The 14,096-nt window shown below is 62.4% G+C and overlaps 3 protein-coding genes across 3 annotated transcripts; 2 read left to right on the top strand and 1 right to left on the bottom strand.

The window, feature by feature from the left end:
- Nucleotides 1–120: 120 nt before the first annotated feature.
- Nucleotides 121–5,056, top strand: CHLRE_11g479950v5 (uncharacterized protein). The gene is made up of 8 exons (XM_001697332.2): nt 121–382; nt 473–571; nt 662–747; nt 982–1,100; nt 1,466–1,619; nt 2,159–2,338; nt 2,766–2,850; nt 3,401–5,056. The coding sequence occupies exons 1-8, from the start codon at nt 241–243 to the stop codon at nt 3,685–3,687; spliced, it is 1,152 nt and encodes a 383-aa protein (XP_001697384.2). The 5' UTR covers nt 121–240; the 3' UTR covers nt 3,688–5,056.
- A 54-nt stretch (nt 5,057–5,110) lies between these two features.
- On the top strand, nt 5,111–8,507 carry CHLRE_11g479900v5 (uncharacterized protein). The gene is made up of 3 exons (XM_001697331.3): nt 5,111–5,807; nt 6,057–6,453; nt 6,787–8,507. Exons 1-3 carry the CDS (start codon nt 5,296–5,298, stop codon nt 6,853–6,855), a joined length of 978 nt encoding a protein of 325 aa, XP_001697383.1. The 5' UTR covers nt 5,111–5,295; the 3' UTR covers nt 6,856–8,507.
- A 91-nt stretch (nt 8,508–8,598) lies between these two features.
- Nucleotides 8,599–13,982, bottom strand: CHLRE_11g479850v5 (uncharacterized protein). The gene is made up of 11 exons (XM_043067709.1): nt 13,738–13,982; nt 13,532–13,636; nt 13,150–13,330; nt 12,566–12,645; nt 12,187–12,283; nt 11,722–11,857; nt 11,269–11,353; nt 10,905–10,988; nt 10,456–10,569; nt 10,080–10,140; nt 8,599–9,717 (listed from the first exon to the last, which is right to left on the bottom strand). Exons 1-11 carry the CDS (start codon nt 13,833–13,835, stop codon nt 8,944–8,946), a joined length of 1,815 nt encoding a protein of 604 aa, XP_042919714.1. The 5' UTR covers nt 13,836–13,982; the 3' UTR covers nt 8,599–8,943.
- Nucleotides 13,983–14,096: the final 114 nt, after the last annotated feature.

The raw sequence follows: 14,096 nt of genomic DNA, 5'->3' as shown, positions 1-14,096 counted from the left end.
CCGGACCTGGAGCTGAACGCGCTCGTTCCCGCGCCGGCTGCCCAGATGCGACGTTGCCCGCCAATTTGCACCAGTGCCGCCCTTGGGACGATTGTCACTGCAACCATAAATAAGTTACCACATATATCATATGCCACACACATAGCTCCAATCACTTGAGCTTCCTTGAGAATCGGCCCCCAACTCGAACTGACCATCTAGCTCCTTGCGAGGCGCCCCGAGGCGCAGACCATCGCAACGATGGGCGCACAACTAGATCCTCGTGAGGCCAAAATGGCGACGGACGTGTTCGCGTGGTTCCTGAATGTGTCGACTAGCGTGCTCATCGTCTTCGTGAACAAGGTCCTGATGGACCCTAAGATGGGGTACAAGTTCGTGTTTGGTAAGTGGATCAGATGCATTGTTGGGGCTATGTTTGGTGTGCAACAGGGGTCGCAAACTAACGTTGGTCCAACCTATTCTGCTCGTGCAGCTACGACGCTATGTGCGTTCCACTTTTTGGCTTGCGGTGCGAGCGTGCGCATCATGGAAGCGGTCGGCATCGGGAAGCGCGCAGTGATGCCCCTAAAAGGTGGGAACGCCCGCATTTGCGCCGGCGCGCCGTCGTAATATAATGTTCTTGCTACCATACATACGTCAAAACGCTTATGTTGCCTTGCAGACTGCCTCCTGTTCGCGGTAATTGCAAGTGTGTCCATCGCCAGCCTGAACCTTTCGCTGCTGGTGAACAGCGTGGGCTTCTACCAGGTCAGCGGGTCCTGGGCGAGGGACTATGGACAGAGCACAGGTTCGGTAGCAGCAATGTAGCGTCACGCGTTCACGGAGTGAGCAGGGGCAGGGAGGGGACACGCATGCTTCCCAGGTTGGGTGTTGCACGCTACTGCCGATTCGGCGGGCAAAGCCCCAATTCTCTGGCGTATGCTTGCTGTGCCCGTCAACATCATGCATGCATCATGCATCCCTAACGCACCCCATGTGCAGATTTCCAAGCTGCTCATCATTCCGTTTGTGTGCCTGGTGGAGTTCGCGTGGTTCAACCGGACCTTCACGGGGCCCATGGTCGGCTCCATCCTGGTCGTGGTCGTGGGCGTGGCTGTTGTGTGAGTAGCGCGGGGGATGAGAACGCGGGACGGGGGCTTGACTCCACCAGTCTCAGCGGGAGAGCAGGCTTTACAGCAGGCTTCACAGTAGGCTTTACAGTACCTTCTACGAGCCTACGGGACGTGAGGCGGGCTCGGCGGGAGCGCTGGAGGGCTTTGTGTGGAAGGGGTTTGGAGACAGCGCACATACGATGCTCGCAAACTGCCTTCGCACCTTCACGAGAGGGCGGCATTTGTGTGGTCCTTCCCCTGCGCGCTCTCCCTGACAAATACACAGGCCGCATACACAGTCCCGCATGTTTCCTTCCCTTGCGCCCTCTAGTACACGCGCTCACACCTATCCGTACACACCAAACCACCCGCAGCACGGTGACCGACGTGTCCATGAACGGCCTGGGCCTGGTCATCGCCGCCGTGAGTGTGGTCACCAGCGGCCTGCAGCAGATCATGTGCGGCGCCATCCAGCGGCGGCTGGGCCTCACCAGCAACCAGCTGCTCAGCAACACAGCGCCCGTGCAGGTGGGAAGGGCGGAGAAGGAGGGGGAGGAGGAGAGGGAGAAGTGGAGAGGTGTTGCAGGGAAGGAGGGGGAGTGTGTGTGCGTATTTCGCTTTGACCGATGAGAGGGAAGTAGCTGGGGAATGACTGGTTGGGGGTGGCTGTCCGAAACAAGGGCAGTGTACACGCGCCATACTTGGAGGGAGAGGGACAGAGAGCAGGGAGCAGGGAGCAGGCAGCAGGGAGCGAGGGAGCGAGGGAGTGAGGGAGCAGGGAGCAGGGAGCAGGGAGCAGGGAGCAGGGAGCGAGGGAGCGAGGGAACCAGGGAGCGAGGGAGTGAGGGAGCGAGGGAGAGGGGGAGAGGGTGAGAGGGTGAGAAGGGGCGAGGGGCGAGGGGGCGAGAGGGCGAGGGGGCGAGGGGGGAGGGGGGGGGAGAGCCAAAAGCTGGGGAAGCTGGGAAGGTTTGAGGGGTGACACAGGTTGTGACGTCGGTAGAAAGTCACCCTGACACGTGACAGCTGACACGCATCGCCACCACCCCTCTCCCCGCGCCCCCCTTCAGGGCCTGATGCTGCTGGCTGTGGGCCCCTTCGTGGACCAGCTGCTGACGCGGCACTGGATCGGCTCCTACGACTTCAACGTGCCGGCGCTCAACTGCCTGTTCTGGAGCTGCGCCGTGGCGGTGCTGGTCAACATCAGCCAGTTCATGTGCCTGGGCAGGTTCAGCGCAGTCACGTTCCAGGTGTGTGTGTGTGTGGGGGGGGGGGCGGGGGGAGGGCGCTCGAGAGAGTCTAAGCGAACGGTCTGGTTGAAGCAGTCAAGCAAAAGAGAAAGCGCGGCACGGAAAGGGGGGGAGGTTATGTGCCTGGGCAGGTTCGGTGCGCTGGCGTTTCAGGTGGGAGGGGCGGATAGCATGACGCAGGGGTGGGGTTTAGTTCATTCCTACCCCAAGAAGACCAGGACCCGCACCAGCCCGTAGGTCACTTGCTGGCAGAAGCAGCCCCCTCATGTTGCCCCCTGGCACCATACGCGGCGCCATCCACACGCTCAGCTACCCGCATTGCCCGCCTTCCCCACACCCCACACGCCCATGTGGGCTGGCTGGTCGGGTTCTGGGTCTCGCTCAAGTTGGATTTGGACCTGACCGCTCCCTCCCCTCCCTCCCACAGGTTCTGGGCCACACCAAGACGGTGCTGGTGCTCATATGCGGCTGGCTGTACCTGGGCGACGTCATCACCAACAGGAAGCTGGCCGGTGGGTGGCATGGGGCGGCGTGTGGGGCGGCGTGGAGTGGGTCGGGGAGGGGTGTCAGGAACTCAGGATGCGGTTTGCATGGTGCGAGATGTGGGTTAGGCTGTTGCGATGTCGCAGTGGTGTTGTTGTTGGGTTGGGGTTTGGTGAGGTGCGGTGTGGCGGTGCGGCACTCCGTTTTTTTGATGGTGGTGTGATGGCATGGGAAAGCAAGCGCTGGGGCCATCCGGGGTCCTCACTGCGCGGAGGTCTGGCGGGATGCGGCCACGTTGCCTCGATTTAGCCTCCGGCCCGTGCCAGGGCAGGAGCCTGCAGCCTAACTGCTGTCTCCTCCATTGCTGGCCGCGCCTACTCCTCCGCTTCCTGCCCTCAGCCAACAACCGCCATCATGCACTCCCCGTCGCGAATCCATCCAACGTTTCCCGGTTTCCTTGTTGCATGCAACCCTCGACTCCACCCCCGCTACCCCTGCTTTCGCTTTCCACGTCACTGACTCGTGAACCGCGCCAGCATGTCCCTCTTGTAACCAATGCTATCCGCCCTCGTCACACAGGTATGATCCTGGCCGTGTTCGGGATGGCGCTGTACGGCTATTTCAACTCACTGGCCCCAGCGCCCAAGGCGCCGCCGCAGCCGGTGGCGGGAGCAGACAAGCGCAATTCCAGCGCAGGCGGCCTCAGCGGTGGCGGGGCGGCCGGCGCCGTTGGCGGCGGGCTCACGGAGCCGCTTCTAGGGGTGCCGGGCGCCGCCGGCGTGGGTAGCAGCAGCGCTGGGGACGCGGTCACGGTGGCTGTGCACAGCCGCTACCACACCGGCGCGGCGCCGGGGGAAGGGCGGTAGCCGCGACGCCGGTACTGAGGCGGCGCGGCGGCGGGTGACGGAGGGACGGGTGGTGGCCCGGTGGGTGGAATGGCGTGCGGCTGGCTTGAGGCGTGCAGTGGCTGAAGGGCCGCGCGTGTGACGGCGTTGTCTGCAGCGCATCCGGGCGCCCTCTCCTTAAGGTGTGCGCGTGTGTGTGCGTGCGTGCGTGCGTGTGTGTGTGTGTGTGTGTGTGTGTGTGTGTGTGTGTGTGTGTGTGTGTGTGTGTGTGTGTGTGTGTGTGTGTGTGTGTGTGTGTGTGTGTGTGTGTGTGTCCGTGTGTCCGTGTGTGCGGGTTGCGTTTACTTGCTGAGCGGTTTCGTGCTTTGCATGGTCGGTGCGATTCCTCAGAGCATCTTAGACGAGAGCGGAGATCAATGCACTGTCAATCCTTTCATACGTCGTATATCACTGTTACAGGGGCTGCCTGCAGAGCGTGTGGGTGTGTGGTATGTGTGATACAAGGGCTCGCAGTCTGTACAATGCCGGGCTTGTGGGTCCCGCCACGGCTGATGTGATGCAATGGATGATGGCTGGGCATTGTTGGTAGAAGCCTGGAAGGCGGCGGCGGCGGCTTCGAGGCGCGGCGAGGCCAGGCCGTCATGCAGTGCGGCGGTGCCCTAGGAGTGCCGCCATACTGCTGGTGTCTGGGAACTTGTCGTGGTGCAGCAGTGGTCTCCTGGTATGGTGCGGCGGTGCTGCCGGGTGGGGTGCTGGCCACGGAGGCCAGGGAGGCCTGCGCTCAGGGCCTCTTGGGCGGCGGCTAGTGACGATGGGGCAGGTCTGGGCATGATTGCCGATGCATGCATGAATGGGTGGTCGTGTCACCCGTGTGTCGCTGGCTGAAGGCGCAGGATTACACGGACGGTGCGCGGCGGGTGAACTCAATTTGACGGCGTTTAGTCCATGCGTGCAAGGGACAGACGCATTGACTGTACATCGAACGTTATGACGAAGCGCTAGAAGCGACAAGTTGGAGAAGACTGGAGCTCTGTGGCTCTGGTGGGCGCTGGAAGGCCACGGCGTCATCGGCGGCCTGGCCACCGCGTGAACCTGTATGGTATGTGCCAGACGATACCTGAACAGCATATAAATTTGGCCAGGGTTGCATAGCTTGTCTCCTCTGGGTTCGCGAAGGGGTGGCTGGATGGCTGCACTTTCGGATGCCTGCCCGTTTGACTCGAGTCAGTCCGCGCCACGATTCACGCACCATGGAAATGAGAGAATCGTCAAGTGTTGCTTCAATTGTGCATGCCGCGCTCGGGGGAGGCAATTCGAGCTGTTCGCGAAAAGTCCTCGGACGGCAATCCACGCATCGGTGGGTTCGCGTGGAATTGCTGTTTGCCGACTGGCAGCTGCCACGCTTATACTTAACTTGCGTTTAAGTTATACACATTTTGGCGCATTGAGGTCCCCGCCTGCCACGTCTGCAATCTCGGGGTGTGCAAGCGTCGAGCTGGGTTCATTTGCCGTCATAGTCTATTTCTAGAACTGCTAAGTATTGTGTCCTGCAGCGGCCTGACCTGGCGCTAGGACTAAACGGCACGCACTAGACTTTCCAAGGCTTGCAAGGCAACAACTTTTTCAGCCATGGCCGCGCTGGGCAATCTTCCCATGGGACTGGGCAGTGGCGCCTCTTCGCTGCTGCAACGACGTGCTATTAGCTCGCCCGGCCGGCTGGCACCCCAGCGGCCGCGCATGGCTACAGTACTGTCAGCGAATGTTGTTTCACCGGCAAGCACCAGTCAGCCAGCGTCGCCCGCCGTGTACCTAGCAGCCAGTGGGCCGGTAGCACTCAGCTCGACCACGAGCTCCGCTGCGGCTGGCCTTCACACGGATTCATCGCTGCCCGGTCACTTCGCTCGCGTCTTCGTGGCCGCTGCGCTGGCTCTGTCGACGGTCTACGCGCTGCTGGCAGCACCTAGCGCAAGCAACGACGGATCGGCTTTCGCCGCGATCGCAACTGCCCCCGCAGCTGTACCACCGCTTTCGCCGGATGCATCTTTGCCGGGCTTCGCTGCTCAGCCCTTCGTCTCCGACCTGGCCGTCCTGCGCACGCCTGACCAGTTTGATTCGTTCGTGGTGGCCGCCAACCGCGCCGGGTGAGCTCTTACTGGGGGCAGCGGGGACACTGAACCGGGCGGCCGCTTTTGTCAAGGACTCGCAGTCGGCAACACTCGCTTTCGCACCTTTGCCATCGCATTTTGTAACCCAACGACTCAAGCCACGGCTCGACCCAACATCCACCGCCCCTTCTCATGCGCTGGTGACGCCCCTGGTAACATTTTCTTTCGCTTCCCTCACCACTACCTGACTCTCACCCTCGCTCCCCAATCGCCCTCGCGTCTCAGGTACCTCGCGATCGTGCTGTTCCACGCGCCCTGGTGCAACGCCAGCAGCCGCATGGAGTCGGAGCTGCAGCGCCTGTCCCACATGTTTTGCGGCCGCCGCGTCGTGTTCGCGCGCGTCAACTGCTCTGTCGCCATCAAGCAGGGCGGCGTCGGCCGCCTGGGCCAGCTCCCCGCCGCCGCGGCCACCAACGCCACCAACGCCGGCATCAACTGCGCGCACAGCCTGCAGCAGCAGCAGCACCAGCACCACCAGCAGCTGGCGGCGGCGGCGGGCGGCTCGCCGCAGCCGGTGCAGCGGCTGCGGCTGGGGCTGCAGCGGTGCGACCTGACGCAGATGCACCGCATCCACAAGACGCCCACAGTGCGCATGTACTTCAACAACGCCTGCGTGGACGAGGTGGGTTGAATGTATGCATGTATGCATGCGATGCGTGCTGTGTGTGTGTGTGTGTGTGTGTGTGTGTGTGTGTGTGTGTGTGTGCGCGCGCGCGTGCGCTGTGTGGTTGGTCTGGGGCACGCGGGCGAGGGGCGAGTCTGTTCCGTACGGTACCATACTTGCACGCCAGGCTGCCACGCGGCCTAACACAACTTAGTAACACAACAGTGCCCCGCGTCGCACACCATACGCCTGCTAACAGCAAATTCATGAAACATGGTCCTGCCCGACGCCATCCCGCCTCACACGGCCATACGCACGTATTTTTGTGTTGTACCTCCTGTTCACCCCCAGGTGGTGGGTTGCCGACCGGTGGAGTTCCGCCAGGCCACTTCCGACCTGATGTTCAAGTACAGCCTGTGAGTCCGAACGCGGGGTCAGCCTCTGAGACCGAGCAACAGCCGATCAACGACTTCAAAGGCTGGGCCGGGGTTCAGCTTCTGAGACGGAGCAACAGCCTGAGACCGAGACTGAGGTCAACCTCTGAGACCGATTTTCAGCTCTGCAAGCGTTTGCTGAGCTTTGGGCCGGAGTGCCTGGTAAACGAGGAGGCGAGGCGGCCAATCGCAGTGACGACACGAAGAAAGCCATTTTGCAGAAGCAAGCGGAGAGACCACGGGCATGAGAGAGAATGCGAGAGAGTGCGGGCGGCAGGTGCGGGCCGGTGACGGCCCCGGCTGCGTGCGCGACAGCACTGCGAAAAAGGGGTGATGGGCAGCAATTCCGGACGGGGTAGAATGGGCGGAATGACGTCCCGGGCGCGTTCCACCCGGCGTAAATACATGTGATAGTATTTTGCTGGAAGTGCATGGGCAAGCGTAAGCAGGCCTGTGCATCAGGCTTACCAGATATCCATAACATATGCACACACAAGCACACGGCTGGGTTGGATTATATGCCTGTCGTCCCTTCTGCTTCCAGACGAAGGGACGCGCATTGGGGGCATGGTGACTGGCACGCGGTTCAGCAAGGAGCGTGTCATCCGTATGCCTCCCAAGCAGATGACATGTGCTACACACGGACGGACTTTGACTAATGATGGGGTTGGAATGACGTGGAGCGGCTGCCAGGGGCTCTTTCCCGGCGACGAATCCATGAATCCAACCTTTTTGCACTTTGGTGCAAAGCGAGAGAGCATTTAATGGGAAGTTGGCACCGGATTGCATCAACCGCAACTCGGCTGTGTGCGCGTGTGACGGTGTGACCCTGACAGGCGTGGACCATTTCGACTCGATTGCATTCGCCCGCGCTTGGGGCTGGCGTAGCAGTACGGCAATATTGTTACCGACTTACCTTAACTTTCCGCGACCGCTGCGGACCTGAGGACCGGTGTGTCTCGGCTGCGTTTTTGAAACATTTTATGCTGTGACGTATGCAAGTGTGTGAACGAAATTGAATGCGAGAAGCGAGATTGAACGCTGGTACTTTGGGTCCAGCCTCTCAGTAGCTTTCTCCCGGCGGCCCGAGTGACATGGTACGGCAGCGCGAACCGGCAAGGTGCGCTCTGTTAGGTGGCGGGGCATTTTGATACTAGTACACGTCGGTCGGTCATGAACAACCAAAAATGGAGAGTTTTGAGGCGTGTTCCTGCTTGGCACGGGGGGGTTGAGAGGGACGGCGGGCGCGGGGGCTGGACGGACGGAAGTGAGTCGCGCGTACCGTAGATGCGGCTCCAAGGAGAAACGGCTCAGCGTTTTGGGAACGGGGGACAGGGGTGACACGGGTCGTTGCAGTTGGTGTGATGGTGTGGATCAGTGTGTATCACACGCTGGAGGTTGGAGGTTTTGCGCGCCTGAGGGCAAGGATGGGAGTTGGGGTTGTTGGGGCAAAGGCCGGGGGCCATGCCCTGCCTGAACGCAGTTGAAGGCACGAACGCAATCGCAGGGGCTTCGGGGAAATAAATCCGCATTTGATGGGCACGAGGGGTGCTGGGTGGCGATGTTCTGGGCGGCGCAGATGCGCTATGTACGTACGCGTGCTTATGTGAGTCCACGTGTGTGTAACAACAAAGCCATCGCTTCAGCTGTCTCCCTCCCAGATCTTGCATTCTTGCTATCGACGTGCGTTGCGGAACTATCTTGCTGCGCTGGACTCTGGGGCTGGTAAGAAGAGTTGAAGAGGACAAACTACCGTTCGGATTGCCGCAAGTCCGTTCGGCCGCACGGGCAACAGGAAATCACCACACACACCACCACGGTGCACCGTGGGCCCTTCAGCACAGTCCTTTCCTTGGGTTCCGAGTCTGCCCTCGTCTCAAACAACGCGAAATGCCAGGCAAGAACATGTCAGGCGGCCCCAGCACCTTTTCGCCCCTAGAGGCCGCCACCGTACAGCACTCCCAGCGTGCTCGCGGCCCGCCACCAGCTTGCAGCGAAGAAGCAACACTGCAACCGGCGACCAAGGCGTCAGGCCCAAGGGGCATGGCGACATCCCTCTGTCCCCAGTCTGAGCTCACCGCCGGTCATGGCGCTCTCTATCCCGCTCCCGCTCCGGAGGCCGCTCGCGCTCCCGCTCCCCCTGCCTGTCGCGGTCATATTCGCGGCCCTCTCGCTTGCGGTCGCCATCTCGCTCCCGCCCTCGCTCCCGCTCGCGCTCCCGAACATCGACACGGTCCCGGCTGCGCTCCCGCTCCCTGTCCCGCTCTCTGTCCGGCTCCCGGTCTCGCTTCCGATCCCGGTCCCGGGGCTCCTCCTCCTCCCCTCGGCTGTGCCGGCCCCGCTCCCGTTCCCGTTCCCGCTCCACGCCCCAGTCGCGCTCCCGATCCCGCTCGCGGTCTGCGCGCTCCCGGTGACGTGGTGGCGGTGCCCGGCCTGCCTCTCCGCCGCCATCGCGCACGCCAGCATCGCGGCCGGCGGCGCCACCGTCCCGGTCACGTTCACGCTCACGCACACGCTCGTGCTCCCGGTGCCGGTCCCGGTCTCCGCGGTCCTGCGGCCCATCGCGGTCCCAGCCGCCGCCCTCCCTCCTGCCGCCAGCGCCACCACCGTCGCGCCCGCCACGTCCGGCGCCGGCGCCGCCATACGCTGCGTCGCCGCCGCGCCCCCTGTCGCCACCCCGGTCACTGCCTCGGCTGCCATCACCACCGCGCCCGCTGCCGCCGCCGTTGTTCATCCGCGCTGCCGCCATGGCGACTGCATGGTCCGCATCCATCAGCAGCAGGTCGTGGCCGCCGCCGCCGCCGCCGCGCCCGCCGCCACCTCCCTTCTTCAGCTCCACCCGGGATTTCTGCAACACGCGCGCACGGCGTCCATCAGTCGGTCAAGCCACACACGTGCCGCGGTGGCATGGGGCGGTGCAGGCATGCGCAAACATCGCATATGCCTAGGGCATGACTCAGGGGCCAGCGGTTGCGCGGCCCGGCCTCGCTCATAACACACATGCTGCTCAGACACGCATCTGTGTCCCTCGCTGCCGTTTCCCTCGCTGCGCATGGAGCGTGTGCAGTGGGGAGCGCGTCATGCAGACCTCCCCACCTATGCAGCTCTCGCGCTTTGCTCCAAGCTCTTACCGCCCCGTACCCACCCCATCCCTCTCACCTCCTCCCCACCCCCTCACCTCCACACGCCACCCCGCCCCAACCCTCTCACCTCCTCTCGCTGGTGCTGGTCCGCCATCCGCCCCATGGAGGCGTCCCCCTTGCGCCCGCCCCTGCGACGAAGGAGAGGTGGGGCGTGACGCGGCTGGTTCAAGACTTGTGAGTCTTGCTGGGTGTACGGACTTCGCCACTTTCACACTCGTTCCGCCAGGCCGCAGTGCAATCCAGAGTACAACTGCGCTTTCCATGCACATTAGAGCAACAGCTTCACCGCTCACTATCCAGCCACGCACCACGCATACTTATACCCGCATCCGTACCCCGTTCCCCTCGGATTCTGGGTCTGAATTGGTTGGGCCCTGGAAGTGACCACACGCGCCCATCACACCCGCCCCCATCGCACACCCGCCCCACCCCTTGCCACTCACTTCCTGAACTGCTTCCACAGGTGGTGCACGGACTGGCTGAAGTCCACGCGCACGCGGCGGTCGTCGATGACAGCGTTGTTCATTTTGAAGTAGGCGGCCTCGCAGGCCTCATCACTGCGGAGGTGGCGGTGGTGGCGGCGGGGAGTGATGGTGATTAACTGTAAACCAATCCCGTAAGGAAACAATAGCGGGAGTGATGGCGGGGAGTGCTGATGATGGGTCATGGGAGTGGCGATGGGGAGTGGTGGTGTGGCGGTGCTAGGCGGGTGCTAGGTGGTGGTCCAGTCCAAGCCCAAGGTGCTGGTGATGGCGCATCGCAGTTTTGTTGAGTTTCGGTGTTGATGCGGTAAACCAGAGTACAGAGTACGGTGTAATCACATTGTCCAGCCCGTACAGCACAGTATGCTGCAGCCCCCCACACTGCGCCGTACACCGTACACTGCACTCACGAGTCAAAGCCAATAAAGCCGTAGTTGAGCGAGTCGCCCGTCTTGAAGTCGCGGATGATGTCACACGAGGTCACGTGGCCGAACCTGTGCGTGCGCAGCGTGATAATCGTGCGATGAACAAGGAAACATGGTGAGCGAAGGTGTGTTTGCCCTGTCCCCGCGCCCTTCAAGCACCAACCTGCAACCCCCTAGTTTGCGCTGGTGTCTACAACCCACCACCACCACCTCCGCGCGACGCTGCCCCCTGCCCCTGGGACTTTCTCGTTGGGCCCGGGCACACACCAACGATTGCCTACCGTCTACCACTTTCTTAGCTAATCCACAATCATGCAAGCAACCCTTCTTCCCGAGTCCCAGCCCGCACCTGCTGAAGATGATCTCCAGGTCCTCCTCGCTGGTGACCGGGTTGAGCTTGCAGATGAACAGCATGTTGGGGGGCGGCTTGGCGTCTGGTGCGGAGAGGGAGAGGGAGAGCGGGAGGCAGGGTAGTATGGGAGGTGGGGTGATACGTGGGAGGTGGGTGCAGGGGTTGCAGGTGGCAGGGCAGGTGACACGGCAGGTGGCAGGGCAGCGGACAGGTGTCGTGGTGGGGGCCTCAGCCAGGGGCTCAGGGGCCAGCCTTGCGTCTTTGCGTGTTTTCTGGGAGCTGGTCGCCCAGGGCCCCACCGCCACCACACGAGGGAGCCCTTGGGGAACCACGTACCTACAACCAGCTCGCTCGAGTCCAGGCCCACGAGCATCTCTCCACACCACCAGATTCCCCTCCTAAACCCTGCCTCCCTCTCTCCTTCCCTCCCTGCCTTCCCTCTGCCCGCACCTGCGTCCGGCAGGTCCCCCACCATCTCCAGCACCACGGCGCGGTGGTGCGCCTCGGCGCGGCGGCTCTCCGCCTCCACCTCCTCCGCGGGCCGCGTGTCCTCATGAGGCACCCAGTCGTCCTCCAGCCGGTCGCCCTGTGTGTGTGTGTGTGTGTGTGTGTGTGTGTGTGTGTGTGTGTGTGTGTATGTGTGTGGGTGGTGGTGGTGGTGGTGGTGGTGGTGGTGGTGGTGGTGGTGGTGGTGGTGGTGCGGGTTGCATTCGTGATACCTTCAGAGGTGAAGTCGTAGGGGAGTGGCAGTGCAGGGTTAGCACGGTTTTAGCAGGGTGGGATGGGGTAGCAGGGTGGTAGTGGCGGGGATGGGGATGGTTGCTTCTACCATTTCTAGCACGGAACCAAGGACACAAGGATGCGGGAGGCATTTGCCGCCAGTATGCCGCCCCGCGGTGCAGCCGCGGCTCTCACCTCTCCGAATTCGGGCGGCGGCGAGGCGGGCGGGATGAGCGCCTCCAGTTCGGGTGGGTCGGGGAATGGGTCGTCCAACACGATGGTGTGCCGGATGCTGCATGGGCGCGTGTGTGTGAAGTTTGGTCAGGCGAGGAAGGGGTCGATACCTTGCATGCGATATGCGCACGTACTTGTGTGCGCGGAAGGGTTGTGCTGGAACCATCCCCAATGCGGCACTGTGTCCACTCATGTCTCTTTGTGCCTTTCAAGCACGAGCCACATCCCCAGTTCTCCAGTCTCCTCCCAACCCCCCATTTCGTTGTCCCTTGGTTGCTTACATGGAATCGTGGAATAAGCCCGACTAACTCCATGTTGCCGCTAGCCCCCACCCCCGCACCGGATATTCTGGAAGGGCCGGCCGTCGCTGTCCACAAACGCCTCGTTGATGGAGTCCAGCACGTCCCAGCCCTCAGCCACCTTGGGAATGATGGTGGTGGGGCGTGTGTGGAGGGGGCGGGTATGGGCGGGGCGGGGGGCAGTGGCCAGGTGGGCACAGGGTCAGGAAGGCGCGCGGCCGCGGGGGGCAGGTGCACGAGGAGAGGGGGAAGTGGGCTGGCGGGCGGTAAGGAAGGTAAGGAAGGTAATGTGCGCAGCGGCAGCAGGAGCCCCGCGATGGATCCCTGCAGTTTGTGCCCACATGCCCGCACGGCCCACACGGCCCCCCTCCGCCTGAGCTACAGCCCCGCCTACCGGCCTGCCTGCCGTCCACAGCGCCCAGCCAGCCACACCCCTCCGCAGCTCCCAATCCCGTTTTCCGGCATTTGTCAAGTGTGCCCCTTTTTCCCTTGAACCCCCCCGACCGCCCCCCCGCGTGAGCCACAGAGTGCAGTCACATGGGTGTTGAACCCGCCATCCCACCATATACACAGGTGCAGCATGTCAGCGCTCTCCCTTGCGCTTTCCTAGCACACATACGCGCACCTGCCCGAACACGGTGTGCTTGCCATCCAGGCTGTCCAGCTCCTCGCCCGTGGTGATGTAGAACTGACTGGCGTTGAGTCCCTCGCCCGGGCTGGCCATGCCCACCACCCCCCGCCGCTTGTGCTTCAGGTGCGGGCGCAGCTCGTCATCAAAGAAGCGCGCCTGGTCGCCGTACATCTTGCTGTTTTGTGGGGTGGGGAGGGGGCGGGGGAGGGGGGGAGAGGGGCACGGGGCACAGGGCGGGGCGGGGCGATATTGTGGGAAGGCGGACAGGCGGTAGTCATTCGCAAACGTACTGTGTGTCGGGGAGCTGCGGCAGGCTACCGATGACATCGGCACTGCTGCCGGCGGTGTTGGGGGCGGGGGGGAGCGTCAAGCTCACCCGTAAATGGACGTGCCACCCTTGCCGGTCCCGGTCGGGTCACCGGTTTGCACGATGAAATTGCGCTGGACATTGTGAAACAAGCAGTTGTTGTATGCCTTAACCCTGCGGCCGGGAAGACGACGGTCAACGAAATTCCCGGGAAAGTTTTGGTGTGCAGAGCAGTAAGAAGGGCCATGACCATACACGTAGCTGAATCCACCCACTTGCAGAGTTTTATAAAGTTCCGGCTGGTAATCGGGCAGTCGTCGACAAACAAGTCGATGACGATGTCGCCCTTGCTGGTTTCCAGCAGCACTGCCATGGCGAAACAATCGAGCTTTGAATTTAAGCTGCGAGATCTACAGTCAAGTCATAGTGAACTGCGAAACAGGGGTTGCTTGGGCCCCTGGTTCTGGGCCACCTTGCGTGTCACAGAGGTTTTAGTTGTTATTACGCTACAAAATGTAAGCATGTGTGCTGGCGCTGTATATGATAAGCATTTGGTGCGACTGGGCAACCCATGACGTGCCGGAAACGCCCTGCAATGAGTTTTGCACCCCGCCCCCAGCCTCTCCCCCTCCTG

The sequence above is a fragment of the Chlamydomonas reinhardtii genome, chromosome 11 (genome assembly GCF_000002595.2).
Source record: "Chlamydomonas reinhardtii strain CC-503 cw92 mt+ chromosome 11, whole genome shotgun sequence".
In the NCBI taxonomy this organism is placed as follows: Eukaryota; Viridiplantae; Chlorophyta; class Chlorophyceae; order Chlamydomonadales; family Chlamydomonadaceae; genus Chlamydomonas; species Chlamydomonas reinhardtii.
The sequence above is the reverse complement of the archived record's forward strand: the minus strand, read 5'-3'. Positions and strand labels throughout refer to the sequence as shown.